This window comes from Chenopodium quinoa, unplaced genomic scaffold, assembly GCF_001683475.1.
Source record: "Chenopodium quinoa cultivar QQ74 unplaced genomic scaffold, ASM168347v1, whole genome shotgun sequence".
Lineage (NCBI taxonomy): Eukaryota > Viridiplantae > Streptophyta > Magnoliopsida > Caryophyllales > Amaranthaceae > Chenopodium > Chenopodium quinoa.
The window spans coordinates 1,794,108-1,808,207 of NW_018745470.1; the positions used below are offsets into that span (position 1 = coordinate 1,794,108).

General features: G+C 35.6%; 2 protein-coding genes across 2 annotated transcripts in view; both read right to left on the bottom strand.

Annotated features, from left to right (window-relative positions):
• The window catches only part of LOC110715149, an 82,921-nt gene that overhangs the window by 20,587 nt on the left and 48,234 nt on the right, over positions 1-14,100 (bottom strand). The window lies entirely within an intron of this gene.
• On the bottom strand, positions 7,691-11,352 carry LOC110715038 (putative receptor-like protein kinase At4g00960). The gene is made up of 7 exons (XM_021893610.1): positions 10,478-11,352; positions 10,234-10,362; positions 9,944-10,065; positions 9,582-9,792; positions 8,898-9,135; positions 8,296-8,446; positions 7,691-8,179 (listed from the first exon to the last, which is right to left on the bottom strand). Exons 1-7 carry the CDS (start codon positions 11,268-11,270, stop codon positions 7,832-7,834), a joined length of 1,992 nt encoding a protein of 663 aa, XP_021749302.1. The 5' UTR covers positions 11,271-11,352; the 3' UTR covers positions 7,691-7,831.

The window sequence follows — 14,100 nt, forward strand, 5'->3', positions numbered from 1 at the left end:
GAGTTAGCTACCAAGAATGAAGCTTCCATGTTGAATGAAGTTGCTGCCAAGAGCCTAAGAGTGAATCTGCCATGTTTTTAGCTACTGCCTACTGCTTTGTTGATTTGTGGATTGTTTTATTATCAATTTATCATGTGGACTATTTTATTATTTTTAAGACTTGTTAAGTTGTTATGTCTCAATGTGGACAATGTCTGTAATTTAATTACTATGGCTGGACAATTTTTTTTAGTCAAGACTTGAGTGTTGTAATTCACTAATTCTAGACATTATGATTATGGATATGGTTGTGAAAGTTGTTTCTTAAAATTTATGCTTTTGTTCAGGAACAGGTACAAAATTTAGGCCTTCAAAAGGCCAAAAATTATATGGCCAATAAAAAGCCCAGATTTTTAGGCCCAATACAACAACCCATAAAATTTCGGTTTGGATTGGATTCAATTCTCAAAACCGAATTATTTCGGTTTGGATTGGATTGGATTGGATTGGATTGAATCCAAATTCAGTTTGGATTCGGTTTCAAAAATCCGAAACCGAAATAAATCGGTTTGGATTCGGTTTGGGGTATAATCCAAACTGAATACCGAACTTTCACCCCTAGATATAATTATCTTTCGAATGATATTATTACTGTTTGATACTTTTTTTTAATGATAAATTCACTTTTTGAATGATATAATTACATAATAAGTTTCCAGATGATATAATCACTTTTCTAATGATATAATCAAATTTCAAATGGTATATTAGATTTTTGGGTGAAGGTTCGTGCTATTGTTTATAAAACTTTTCATTGCCCAACTCGGCTGAAGGTTCTCATATTTGTCACTTTGCGCACAAGTTGAAATATTCAACGGCTCTTCAGCCCGCCTAGTTGAAGCCAAGTTGAAGCAACCTGGATTCCTGGAATGGAGCGTTGTGCTCGAACAATTGAGCGGCTGCCGGTCAGCAACTTCCGTGAACTACGTAAAGGGGGAAGGTTAAGTGTCGGCTTAATATCTCTAATAAAAAAAAGTGCTTAGATTTAGAGAATTGGGACTTTGGAGTGTAGTGGTTGAATGTTGAAAAACAACTCTTAAATTATATAAAAGATTCATTTTTATTATGTACTAGATGAAACCCGTGCGATGCACGATTTGTTTGAATTTTTTTGAATAATATATATATATATATGTATGTATGTATGTATGTATGTATGTATGTGTGTGTGTATGGGCGGATCTTCTTAGGGGCTCGTCTGGGCAAATTTAAAAGTAAAAACAAAAAAAGAAAGCCCAATTAATAGCCCATTGCAACCAAATATCCAAAACACATTACTATGGAGTACGAGTACCATGTATTGCCTTTACTTTGCACAAACTCTAATGTTTTTTTTGACATAAATGTCAGTATTACTACTAACTTTGCCAAGTATAACTGCCAGATTGCCTTTTCGAAATTCTTTTTTTTTTTTTTTTTTTTTTTTTTTTTTTTCCTTTTTACTTTTTAAAAAAATCCTTATATTTCATGTACTGTACTTGCAATTGTTATTTACAATTTATTTTATTAACTTTATTTGACAAACAAACCGATGATTGGATATATACTTCCTCCGTTTTTTTTTTGTTTCATTTTTGAGGTATTATTTGAGAGATATGAAATATTCCAAAGTTGCTACTAAAAAAAATCGGAGGTAGTATATCTGTTTTAAGAATTTATTATAAATATATGAGGAGTATATACTACCTCTGTTATTTGCAACGATTTGGCATAAAGTGTGAGCTGAAAGTGTAGTAGAATTATAAATTGATAGCAAGGTTGAACTATTTATTGTTATTAGTGTCTACCTTGGTTTAAGTTTAGAAATTGAACTTCGATTTGGCCACTCAAAAGAAAGTTGTCAAGATCTGCCACTGTTTGTGTATATACATATGTATGTGTGTGTGTGTGTGTATATATATATATATATATATGTGTGTGTGTGTGTGTGTGTGTGTGTGTGTGTGTGCTAAAAAATTTCTTATATATTTTGATAAAATTCCTGATATAAAAAAAATAATATTTTATATTTAATTAATTTAAAATGGGAAATCTTTTTCGTCAATTTAGCTTACATGACATTTGAATTATTTAATTCTTAAAGAAAATAATAATCTCTTATTTGTTTGGTTACAACTAAAATTTATAATCTTACATGACGCGCTAAGAAAATTAAATTACACTATAAGGCATCTTGTAGTATAGGTATAGACAATCAAGCCTCTGGTTTAATGGCCAGTGGTGGTAAGGGACATGTAAATTGATAAGTGTTTTATTTGTCCACTTATCATGGCATTTTAAACACTATTTTATACTCTTTCCCCTATTATAATCCCTTTTCCTAACTCCTTTTATGGCGATTTGCATCTTTTGGCTTCCCCGTTTCTTTTTATGTGTGTGCTCGTGTTTGTAGGTGCAATAAGAATGTGGTTAAGTAGCATGAGTTTGAAGACTCTCTCGAGGGAGCATTGACCAGGCAGGAGCGGGCATGCACCTTTAGAGGAGCGGCCGCTCCTCATCCCAGCATCACAATCTGCCTACCCCCCTACACTATAAGGAGCGGGCGTGCACCCTTGGTAGAGCGGGCACTCCTCCCCGAGCTTCCACAAACTGCCTCAAACTGCAGTAGAAAGGAGCGGGCGCGCATGATTCCAGGAGCGGGCGCTCCTTTCCCAGGAGCGGGCGCTCCTATTAGATGGAGCGGGCGCTCGTCCTGTTCAGAAGCCCGATTTTTGACGGATTTTACAGTGTAATTTTTGGGCGTATAAAGAGGACGCTTGACTTCAGTTTTTGGGATCTTCTTTTCCTTTAGTTTTCTTAGGCCCTTAGTTTCTCTAAACCCTCATTAATTAGCTTAGATCTTCTCAAACTCAATTGTTGTAGTAGATTAATTGAAGATTGTTCTCTTGAATTCAACAATTTCTCAACCTTGAAGCATTTTAAGTAATCTCTTTCCTCTATCTCTTACTCTTTAATTTCAGCTTTTATTTACTTTGAATTGTTAATTTCTCTCTTGATCTTGTTTAATTGTTGTTGCATGTCCAATCTACCTCATTCCTACTACTTCTCTCAACTTGTTAACTTAATGCTAGAATTAGAACTTGTTGTTATGATGTCCTTCACCATGTTTAGTGAGTAGTTAATTAGCTAGGGGTTGGGTGAAGACCCAACCAAGCCATGGGTTGATTGATGTTGTGCTTGCTTATTCATTTTGGGTTGATGATTTATTGTTAAGGGATTGGTTAATTGCATGTGTAATTGGTTGGCCACTTATTGCTCATGTATTCACTTCTATGCTAGCATTGAAAGATGGAGTCTAGTTGTGAGCCCACTCTTATATGATTATGCTAAATTCCTCTTGATTATGGTTCCTTGTTTGAATGATGTAGTAGTCTTAGTTGCGACAATTAGGTGAGAAATCCCAATTATTTGTGCCTTAATGCTTTCTTGGACTGATCGAAAGACAAACCCGAGCTAGTAGTCTACTTCCCGTTATTAAGACTTGGTTGACCTATCTTGTTAGTCGAGTTTGGTTTAGGAATGCTTAGTGTTGTGGCTTCGAAAGAAGGCAATGTTGAGTACCCTCTCTATCACCCAATTTGTGTTCATGCTTGCCTATTGATTTGATCCATTGGTTTGGTTTGAGTCAATTCCCATTTCCCCTAGTGTTTGTCTCCATAGTAGTTGTCTAATCAAAACCCCCAATTTGTGACCGAACTAGATTGCAACCTTTTCATACTCTCGGTGTCCTTACCCATTCCCTGTGGATACGATCCTCTACTTACCCTAGACTTGTCTTAGGTTAGTTTAGGTAGAAATATTGTTTGGTTTTAGGGTGATTGTCCAACGACCGATTATATCCTTCTACCATAAATTCTGGGAAGAAGAAGGCTAAGAACTCCAAAAGTTTCAAAGGAGCTCCTAAGCAAACTTATGTCTGTAATTATTGTAAGGAGATTGAAGGGGAATTGGAAAAGAGAATGTCCTAAGAAAAAACATCATGATATATCTATATCTTTTGCTTTAGCACAATAATAAGGTGGTCTAAATTGAATTTAAGTGATTTGAAATTGGGTCAGGAACAATTTGGGTTGAGTTTAGGTCAGGTCAATAACAAGCCGTGTTGATTTTGAGTCGGGTTAGTAACAGATCGGGTTGAATTTTTGGGTCGGGTAAAATTTGGTCAGGTCAATAACGAGTCGGGTTGAATTTGGGTCAGATCAATAACAAGTCGGGTTGATTTCAGGTCGGATTTGTAACAGGTCGGGTTAAATTGGGGCGGGTTAGAAACGGGTCGGGTTAGTAATAGGTCGGGTTAAATTCGGGGTTTGATGGGTTAAAAAAGGTTTGGGTCAATTTCAATTCAAGTCGGGTTCGGTTTAGGTCAATATTACGGGTTACATTCGGGTTAGGTCATCTCCAGGTCGGTTCATGTTCGGGTTCGGGTCTCACATACTCAGGTCAATTCGGGTCTTGGGTTGGTTTAGGTCAGGTCAAGGTTAGGGTCACCATTTTATCGGGTTCTGTTAGGTTGGTTAATAATCGGGTTCAGGTCGGTATTTTGGGTCGGGTTAGCTTTTGACAGCTTTAATTGTGATCAATGCGTTTGGTAATCAGGTTTTGTGAGAGGATTCAAGTCAAAGTGGAGATTTGTTGAAATAATGCCTTGAATCTGGTTTAGGAGCAGGGAGCTATAGCTCGAGAGGAAGCTCGGTAGTTTCGGAAACATATGGAGTTATGATGAAATTGGAGCTATATCTCCTATACGAGTGAGTTATAGCTCTCATAGATAGATTGGTTTGAATAGGCCGAGCGATAGCTCGCTCGGTCGCTCCCTTGGTAGCTCGCAAAGGTCTAAGGTGAGCTAGGGTCCGAGCGATAGCTCGCTCGACCATGAGCGATAGCTTGGCTGGAATTCGAGCGATAGCTTGCTCGATGGTGAACGAGAGCTCTCCGTTTGTATACGGTGGAGCCCACACGACTCCTTAGGGTTTTGTGAGTCTTTTTTATGCATTTATCTATCTTATTTAGGGAAGCTATATATAAGCCTAGTTAAGGTTTATTTCTAGTTTAGTCTATTGATAATTGACTTATCAAAACTGTTATCTGGAATTCCTCAAGATCAATAAAGCTTTCTCTCGCCAGTCCGTGGATATAGCCAACGCACTATTGGCGAACCAAGTAAATATATGTATTAGTTATTCTTGCTTTGCATTCATTACCTTGTTCTTTCTCACATCCATCATATCAGATTTTAATTTAATAAATGATAGAAAATTTTACAAAAAAACACCTTTTATAAGCAATTTTTTTACAAGAAACCACCTTTTATAAGCAATTTTTTTTTCGCCAGTCCGTCATATCAAAATTTCTTTTACAAATCAATACCTTGATGTCGAAAAATGAGGTTTGACCCCATTTTCCGGCGTTGACTACCCCAATCTACCAACGAAACCATCTCTCTCCCCAGCCCCACCCACAAAACCACCTCCCTCCCAAGCCCTACCCACAAAACCACCCTTTCATGGCGTTGACCACCATAAACACACCCCCTCTTATGGCGTTGACCACCCTAAACACACCCCTTTAACAACGTTCACCACCCTAAACCTTCCTTTATAGCCCTAGCCACCCTTCTCCCCTCCATTGTCAGTTTCATGGGAGCGGATGGCGTAGTCAACGCCGGGAAATAGGGTTTGACTCTATTTTCCGGCATCAAGGTATGGTTTTGCAAAAAAAATTTGATTAAGGTGTGTCTTTGCAAAAAAAAAATTTATAAGGTGGTTTCTTGCAAAAAAAACTTATAAAAGGTGGTTTTTTTGCAAAATTTCCTAAATGATAATATAGATCAGAGGGAGGAATGGAGGATACTAAAGATTTAAGACATGCAATTTCTCAATTTGACACACATTGAATAAGCAATTCAAAGAACTCAGGTCCCAAAAATAGATTAAGTGGAGGCAAGTTGGGGCCTTTGTTTGATTTACAGAAGTTTTTAATTAAATATTTATTTGTTGCAATTAATTAGAAACAAAGGTAGTATATACAATAGATTGTTTTTTTTTTCCCAAGCACAACGTATTAACTAAAAAAATTTACTTGCTTTGCAGTTACTCTAGATTCAAAATTTTTCATGCATTAGTGTATTTTAAACGGCTGTTAGTATACATGGCTAAATACTACACCTGAAGCCGATAAAAAACCATAGACCCGCTAATGTATGTATTTGTGATAGATTACTTCCACCGTGTTTTATTAAGTGTTACACTTTCTTTTTTTTGCAAAAAGATACATCTATAATATGTAAATATAACTAAAGTAACAACCGTTGACATCATCCTCTATTTAAATTGTACAAATGTCAAGTTGTGGTAAAAATTCCCTCCCAAATCAATTGCTGACATCATATTCTTATTTTTATTTTTACTTATTTTTTGAAACCTTCTTAAATTATTAAATTATATATTCGAAGTATATTTTTTTTAAGGACAATTGTTATATTATGTTATTTTCTATATATTTTTTTTAACATTATTATGGATTTATAAAAAAAATTTATCTGGCTTCCAAATATAATTACTCCCGGTTTAAGAGTACTCTTTATTGTATAATTTTGTTAAATTTTTACTATCTTCAAAATTATTTAGATATAAATACCATTGCAATTAATTATTATGTTTATATATATATTTTTCTCATTTGAGGTATATATATAAAATATATTTATTTCAAAGAAATTTTTTATGTCGTGCATCGCACGAACGGGGCTAATTTAGTTTATAAATATAGATCACCGTGCATGATACGAGATCTAACCTAGTTAATATTAAAATAATAACCGCTGACATCATTCCTTTTTTCAAATTGTACACATGTCAGCTTCTCCTTTAATTTTTTCCCGCCTAAGTTTTTTTTTTCTTCCAATTTTCATTTCTTTTTTAATTTTTAAGTATTTATTTATTTTGTAATTTTGAAAAGTTAATATCAACTATTTTTTTACAAAAAGTTAATATCAACTACAACATACTTTTAAACAATACATTATCTTAAGTTATATTCTCTTCAAAAAAAAATAAAAATAAAAATTGTTACACATAGATAATCTTAAGAGAGCAAATATTAACCATGTATTTATGTGATTACTCCTTCTAATTACAAAGTCCACTAAATTTTGTTGTACACGTAAATTTTCTTTTGATTATATTATTTTAATTTTTGCAATTTGGTTTATGCTCATATAAAGATTTTACATATTTCGAGTGATAATTTAACTGTAAATGTTCACAATTATAAACTATTTTTATAATATCCGTGCATCGCACGGGAGCTATTCTAGTTTTAATATTATACGGAGTATATTTCTCCTCTCATAATCCCTACCCAAATCTACTAATACTATTTTATTATTTCTTTTGGTAACGGTTAAAGTGTAATACTTATTAAAACACATAGAGAGTATAAAAAACAATCATGAAATTTCAAACGTCAGCGTAAGTTTTCAAGTCAGTGTAGTCTTTCAATGCCAAAGCATGCAATTCATTATTATCATCGACACTTTGGTCAAATTCATGCTTTTGTAGCATTGAAAACACATTATATATAATTCCAACGTGTACTATACCATAATCCAACTGTTGTATTTGAAAATGAAGACAAAAATAAGTTGCTTTAATATATCTTCTTTGTCTCACATTACACAACAAAACAAGCTCATCATATCATAATCATCTACCAGTGTTAATTATATCAAAGATACCTCTCTGATCAATAATTGTGTCTAATTAAATACATGCTGTCGTCAAACCAGAGTAAATCACTTGGGATTCATCTCACTAATCGTGATTTGATTTTTAGACGATGCCTTTAATTCGCTTTCCGTTGTCGTTGAGTGTATGCTTAACCTAGACATAAAAGATGATTCAGTACTACTGCTATTATCAAAGGTTCTAGGAAACTGAGGTGTTGGCAATGTTCCGGTTGTCGTTGAATCAGTGCTGAGCGTAAGAACAACACTTGACATAGTCGGTCTATAATTCGCATTCTCCTGTACGCATAATAGGCCTAAATGAATGCATCTCAAGACTTCGTCACTTGAATAAGAATTGTGTAAGGTTGGGTCCAGATATTCCAATGGTTTTTCTTCTGTCAAACTTCTCCAAGCCTAAGAGAATTAAATCAAAGCCATATTGAAGTAAATTAGCTTGTTTCTTTTGTTTTAAAATGAATAATTGAAATATATATTATGTACTTTATAAATATCGTTTTCTCTATACTTACATTGGACAAGAGGTCTCCAACTCCGGATGGGTGGAATTTTGCGCTAATCTTCTTGCCACTAACAATCTCCAAAACTACCACGCCAAAACTATATACATCTGATTTTACAGAAAATCGTCCATGCATTGCATATTCAGGAGCCATGTAGCCACTACAAGGAAATGCATACAATGTCAAAGTAACATTAAAACACGTTAAGATGTGTGTCTTTCGGTTCTTCTAGCATGACGTGTTGAAATAAATAGTACCAGAAAAGTCGCACACCCTTACTATTCTTACATACAAAGTTTACCAAAAAATAGATTTATATAAAACTGTGCACTTAAATTTTGGAACAACCAATATAAAATTTGTATTTCTTTTAATTTGCTCAATAATACGCAATGAAAATATGGACCAAATTTAAGCTAAAAATAATACGAGTATTCTATTTTCTTGTGTTAATTAAAACATAATGGATGCACGCAACCAATAATTTTGTATACCTACTACTCTTGTTTACACGCTTGACAACCATCTAACCTATTCTGTATATATGTGTACAACAACCCCAATGCATGCACGCATAAAATATGCAAGAACAAGGAGAAAAAATATCTTACTATGTTCCCACAACTCTGCTGGTATCATCCATTGTTTGCTCAACCTTGAACATTCTTGCCAAACCAAAATCGGCAATTTTTGGGTTCATATATGCATCAAGCAAAATATTTCCGGATTTAAGGTCACGGTGAATGATTCTTGGTCGCGAGTCTTCATGTAGGTAAAGTAGTCCCCTAGCAATACCTTTTATAATATCATAGCGTGTAGACCACTTCAATTCTCCTTGCTTTTGTGCATCTACAAGGTATATTACATTATTAGAGATAATGTTACTAACTAGGACCTAATAGCAGTAACTTGAGCTATTAAAAACTGACCCAACTTGAGAAACTAATAGGATAATGACCTTAACTCGACTTGTTCCCAAAAGATGGGATGGAACTAATTTGTAACCTTATACATACAAACTCAATATTAACAAACAAAAATTCAAATGTGTTACTTATTTTAAAACGGACGGAGTGGTAATTACCACACGAGATAACGTGGTGAAAATTTTGCTCAAGTAATTGTTGTCTAAGTGGAGTTACGTACTGTTTTTCAACACTTGACATACTTTTACTAACTTACACTATTTTAATATTTCTATAGGGCAAATTCAAAAGGACATCGGACGAAATATGTATAATCCTTAAGGTGTTAAAGTTTAATTAATAATAAAAAATCAAAACATAAAAACATACCGAATAGAAAGTAATTAAGGCTTTTATTAGGAACAAATTCATAGATGAGTAACATCTCTTCTCCTGCTAAACAAAATCCCAGTAGCTTAACCAGATTTCTGTGTTGAAGATTGGCTATTAATACAACCTCGTTCTTAAATTCCTCCACTCCTTGGCCTGAAATCTTCGATAGCCTTTTAACTGCTATTTCTTGTCCATTTGCGAGAGTTCCCTAACATATGATACGGTGGAAGTCAATTATGAAGCACAATTAGAATTCATTATTGTTTTTTAATTTCTGTTTTAGGCATATACAAGTATAATTATAAGGATTTGTCTATGATAGAAGAAGTCTTTTGAGATTATTATAAGTATTTGTTTACCTTATAAACACTTCCGAATCCTCCTTTACCAAGAATTTGATTTTCCGAAAAGTTGTTAGTGGCAGCTTCAAGCGTCTTCAGTTCGTACATCAAAGACTCCACAGTAGTCAAATCACCAAGCACTATATATAACACCATAATATACAAATACAATACATAAGCTTAAATAATTATGAATTATGATTGGGGCTTCAACCATCAGAGGGTCATGCTGCAACCACACTTCACGCCCAACAGGCTTAGGCCTTTTAAATTTTGGTTGAGTTGTTCCATTAAAGTTAGATCATTACCTTTCTTAACATCTAGAGAAGAGTACTTCTTTCTTTTCTTTATGTAGAGAAAAACGCCAGTAAGTAGCAGTCCTAATGCTATTAATGGCACAGTGATTGCGACGGCATTTTTCGTTGCTGATGCTTTTTCTCCTACAAATAAGACATGGTAATTAAGTGGGAAAACCTTAAGTTTAATTCATGTTAACGGATTTCCAACAAAAATTAAGTGGATTTCGGGAACAAGGAATATACAATTACATACCTCGATTTGTTTTAGCAGTATCTGTAGGAGGCGGATCTAAGTTCAAAGTAGAATCCGATAACTGAAAAAACTGATAAAGCTCGTACCTGATTGTACAACTAGGAGTTAACACGACTCTTCCACGGTATATGAAATTGTTAATAATCTCAGCTCTAGCTGCATTAAAGCAATTGCTGCAATTCGCTGTTGTTAAGTCAGGAGTGCACTGAGCTAAAGTGTACAAATACACATTCATGGGCGAAAACCATGCTGACGTAGTGGCATACTTATTGGATGACTCGTTGGAAGCAGCCATAGATGTTACATTATTCAATGATTCTTGGAGTACATTATACCAAGCGGAAATATTATTTGTTACATTGTTAATGTTGTGTAATGTTGTGGAGGGTTGCTCTTGTAGTGAAGAGAAAAAGGACTGATTAGAATATCGAAGCATGCATTGTTCCTTCCACAATATCGCTTGCGTTGCGTTTGGACAAAAACTTGTGATTTGCTTGGTAGCCATCTGAATACAACCATGACATTCGTCGGGGTTCGAGTCTCCACGGCACAACGCAAGGCCATATGCGGAATCTTTTAGTCGTAGACCTTGCTTGTGCGTTAGAAAACCGTTTTTGGCGGTCGAAATTTGGGAGACTAAAGAGGTGAGGAGTTGGTTGAGATTGGTTTCATACGAACTGCTAATAGAATTAGTTGATGAGTTTGTGCAGCTGGATTCATTGAAGTTTATACCTAATGGAAAAGAATTTGAAGTAACAAGTGAAGATAGTAGCACAAGTAAGATGGGCAGCATGATTAGCTGAAAAAAAATATATATATTGAACTGTGATGTTTAGAAATAAAATGTTTTTATTAAATTAGTTCATCATATAATATTTTTTTTTTTTTTTTTTTTTTTTTTTTTTTTTTTTTTTGGAAATGTAAAATTAGTTAGGGATGATTTGGTCAAACTTTTTGGCTTTAAAAGTCTGAAGTAATAAGCCTGTTAAAGTCAGCCTTTGCTGGTAGTATTGATGTATATTCCTTATCAAATCACCGGTCAATGAATCAATTTGATGGTTGAGAAAAAATTATATAGGCGTGTGCAAATTAGTTGTTTTGTTTTTTTGGGCTGAAACCCTATCAATTCAGTCGGTCAAGAATTATATACACAAAAATACAGATTTGAATTGGCTTTTAAAAATTGTAAAAGAATAATAATGAGATTAACAATTTATTAAAGGAAAAATTGCTGGGAATAATCCCACCTTTGGGGCGTCCGCGAAAATTAATCCCACTTTGGGATATTTTTGAATAATCCGACCTTTGTACCCAACTCGCTAAAAATAGTCCCAAGTGACTTGTAACTGGTTGAATAGGTTTTTTTTTATTATTAAATTTAATTTACACGTGTCATCAAGTGATTGGTAAAAAAATAAGTTTTAATTTTAATTTTGTTTTAATATATACTCTAACATTAATTAACTTTAAAAAAATAAAAATTCAACCAGCAACCCCAACCACTTCGCCGCCACCACCACTAGCCCACGAGCCCAGCCCAACTGCAACCAAACCCCAAATCGCCGCGCCGTTCTCTGACCATCCCCTACCCCTTTCCGTCGCTACTAAACCACCATAACCATGATTGAAATCAAGGTGTGGGAAGGGTAGAAGGGCCGAGATTGAGGTGTTTGAAGGGGATAGGAGACGAAATTGGGTCTTGGGGAAGGGGAGGTAGTCGAAAAAGGGATCGGGTAAGGAGTGGGGGCTGGGATCAGGGCAGAAAAATGCTTGTGGGATGGTTTTGTGGCTCGCCGGAGCTTTGCTTGGGCTGTTCTAAAAACGGCCTAGGTGTTCATCATGTGGGAGGGAGTTGGTGCTTCAAGGGAGGGGGAGGGGCTCTGGCGCTACCGGAGGTGTGGTTGGGGGCGGGGTAGCCAGAGCCGCTGGGCAGGTGATGGGCTCAGGCGACAGTAGGTGGGTGGTGCAGTGGGTGGTGGGTGGTTTTTAATTTTTTTTTTCTTTAAAAAAAATCTGATTTTTTTCTAAAAAATTTATTTTATTTTAGGTTTTTTTTAACCAATAATGGGCCGCCACGTGTCATGTTACTTGTTATAATAGGTTACATGACCGGTTGGGACTATTTTGAGTGGATTAGGTATAAAGGTCGGATTATTTAAAAATATCGCAAAGGTGGGAATAATTTTTGCGGACGCCCCAAAGTTGGGATTATTCCCAGCAATTTTTCCTTTATTAAAAAGTATTAAGGGGTCGTTTGGTTCGCCGGGGGAATCGGAATGGAATGAACAAAGGGAAAGACAAGGAATGGAATGAAAGTCCCCCAATTTTGCGGTGTTGTTTGTTTTGAATAACAAAGGAAAGGAATGTATGGAAGACCACCCGTCCAACCACTACACCACCACCACATTGCTTCACTTTCGGCCATTTCCAGCCACCACCCAGCCACTCCACCACTCGCCGCACCTCCTCCACAACTCCCCGCACCTCCCCCGCCCCTCGCCCCCTCTAGAAATCCCTAAATCAAAAGTACGAGCAATAATCGTGGAATTAGTTATGAAATTCTCACATCATAACATGTTATACTTTTGATTTTATCATCTTCTCCAATCATCTTATCAAATAACTAAGATTACCAGTAATATTGATAGCAATCTCACATCCAGAAGCTTCAACACAGTTGAGTTTTACATTAGGGAGGATGAAAAAATTGTGCGTCCCTTGTATATACACACTATCAGTAAGATTCAAATCCGAAACAATTTGACAAGTGGTATCCAAAAACCAACACCATCTAGATCTCCCTCACACAATACAGTCGGTGGATGTGGTGGAGGATGCGACGGCGATGGGCTGGGCGGCGGTTTTCGGGGTCGAGGGAGATCGGGGGTAGGGTTTTTCGGGGCTAGGGGTGGTTTTTTCGGGGGAGGGTCGACGGTGGTTGGGGGAAGGTCGCCGGTGGTAGGGGTAGGGGTGGCGGTGGTCTGGGCTGGTTTTCCGATGGTATTGAAAGTGTGAAGGTGGGCAGGGAAAGGGAATGGAAAAGTCTAGAGGGGGTGGGGAATGAAGTTGGAAGGATTTGGGGTAATGGAGAAGGTAAAGGGAATGATTAAAAGTGCTTAACAAACAACAATAAAGCGAATCGGGGCAGTTGATTCCCATTCCCTTTCCTTAATACCCCCAACCAAACGGCTCCTAAATGTGAAAAGAAGGAAATAATAATAATAAAATAAAAAAAAAAAAACTGTAATGGATTTTGATGAGACCACAAAAGGATAAATATCCATCCTAATTGTAATACGAAGTATGTGTTTTACACTAGAGGAGGAAAAAAAGTATTAGCCTTCCATTTGTAATGACAATAGCACTACATTCTTTTTAAATCCGCTGGGAAAATTTTCAATTCTACATTTTATCACCTTATGAACAAATTAAAATTCTGCCTAAGATGCTAAAAAAAAAAACAAAAAAACAAAAAAACAAAACAAAACAAAAACTAAGATGTTAAACAATCATCGACTATTGAACTGAAATATGGTATATTATGACTTAAATCATCAGTTCAAACCGTAGACATAAATTTTTGAAACAATAAATTTGTTTTTTTTTTTATTAGGTAGATCTTC

Excerpts from the sequence above, each read along its gene's own strand:
- LOC110715038 (XM_021893610.1), bottom strand. The coding sequence starts at position 11,270 with ATGCTGCCCATCTTACTTGTGCTACTATCTTCACTTGTTACTTCAAAT. Across the intron at positions 9,136-9,581 it reads CCTTAATTACTTTCTATTCG|ATGCACAAAAGCAAGGAGAA; the intron begins GTATGTTTTTAT and ends TATACCTTGTAG. Across the intron at positions 8,180-8,295 it reads TTGGAGACCTCTTGTCCAAT|GCTTGGAGAAGTTTGACAGA; the intron begins GTAAGTATAGAG and ends TAATTCTCTTAG.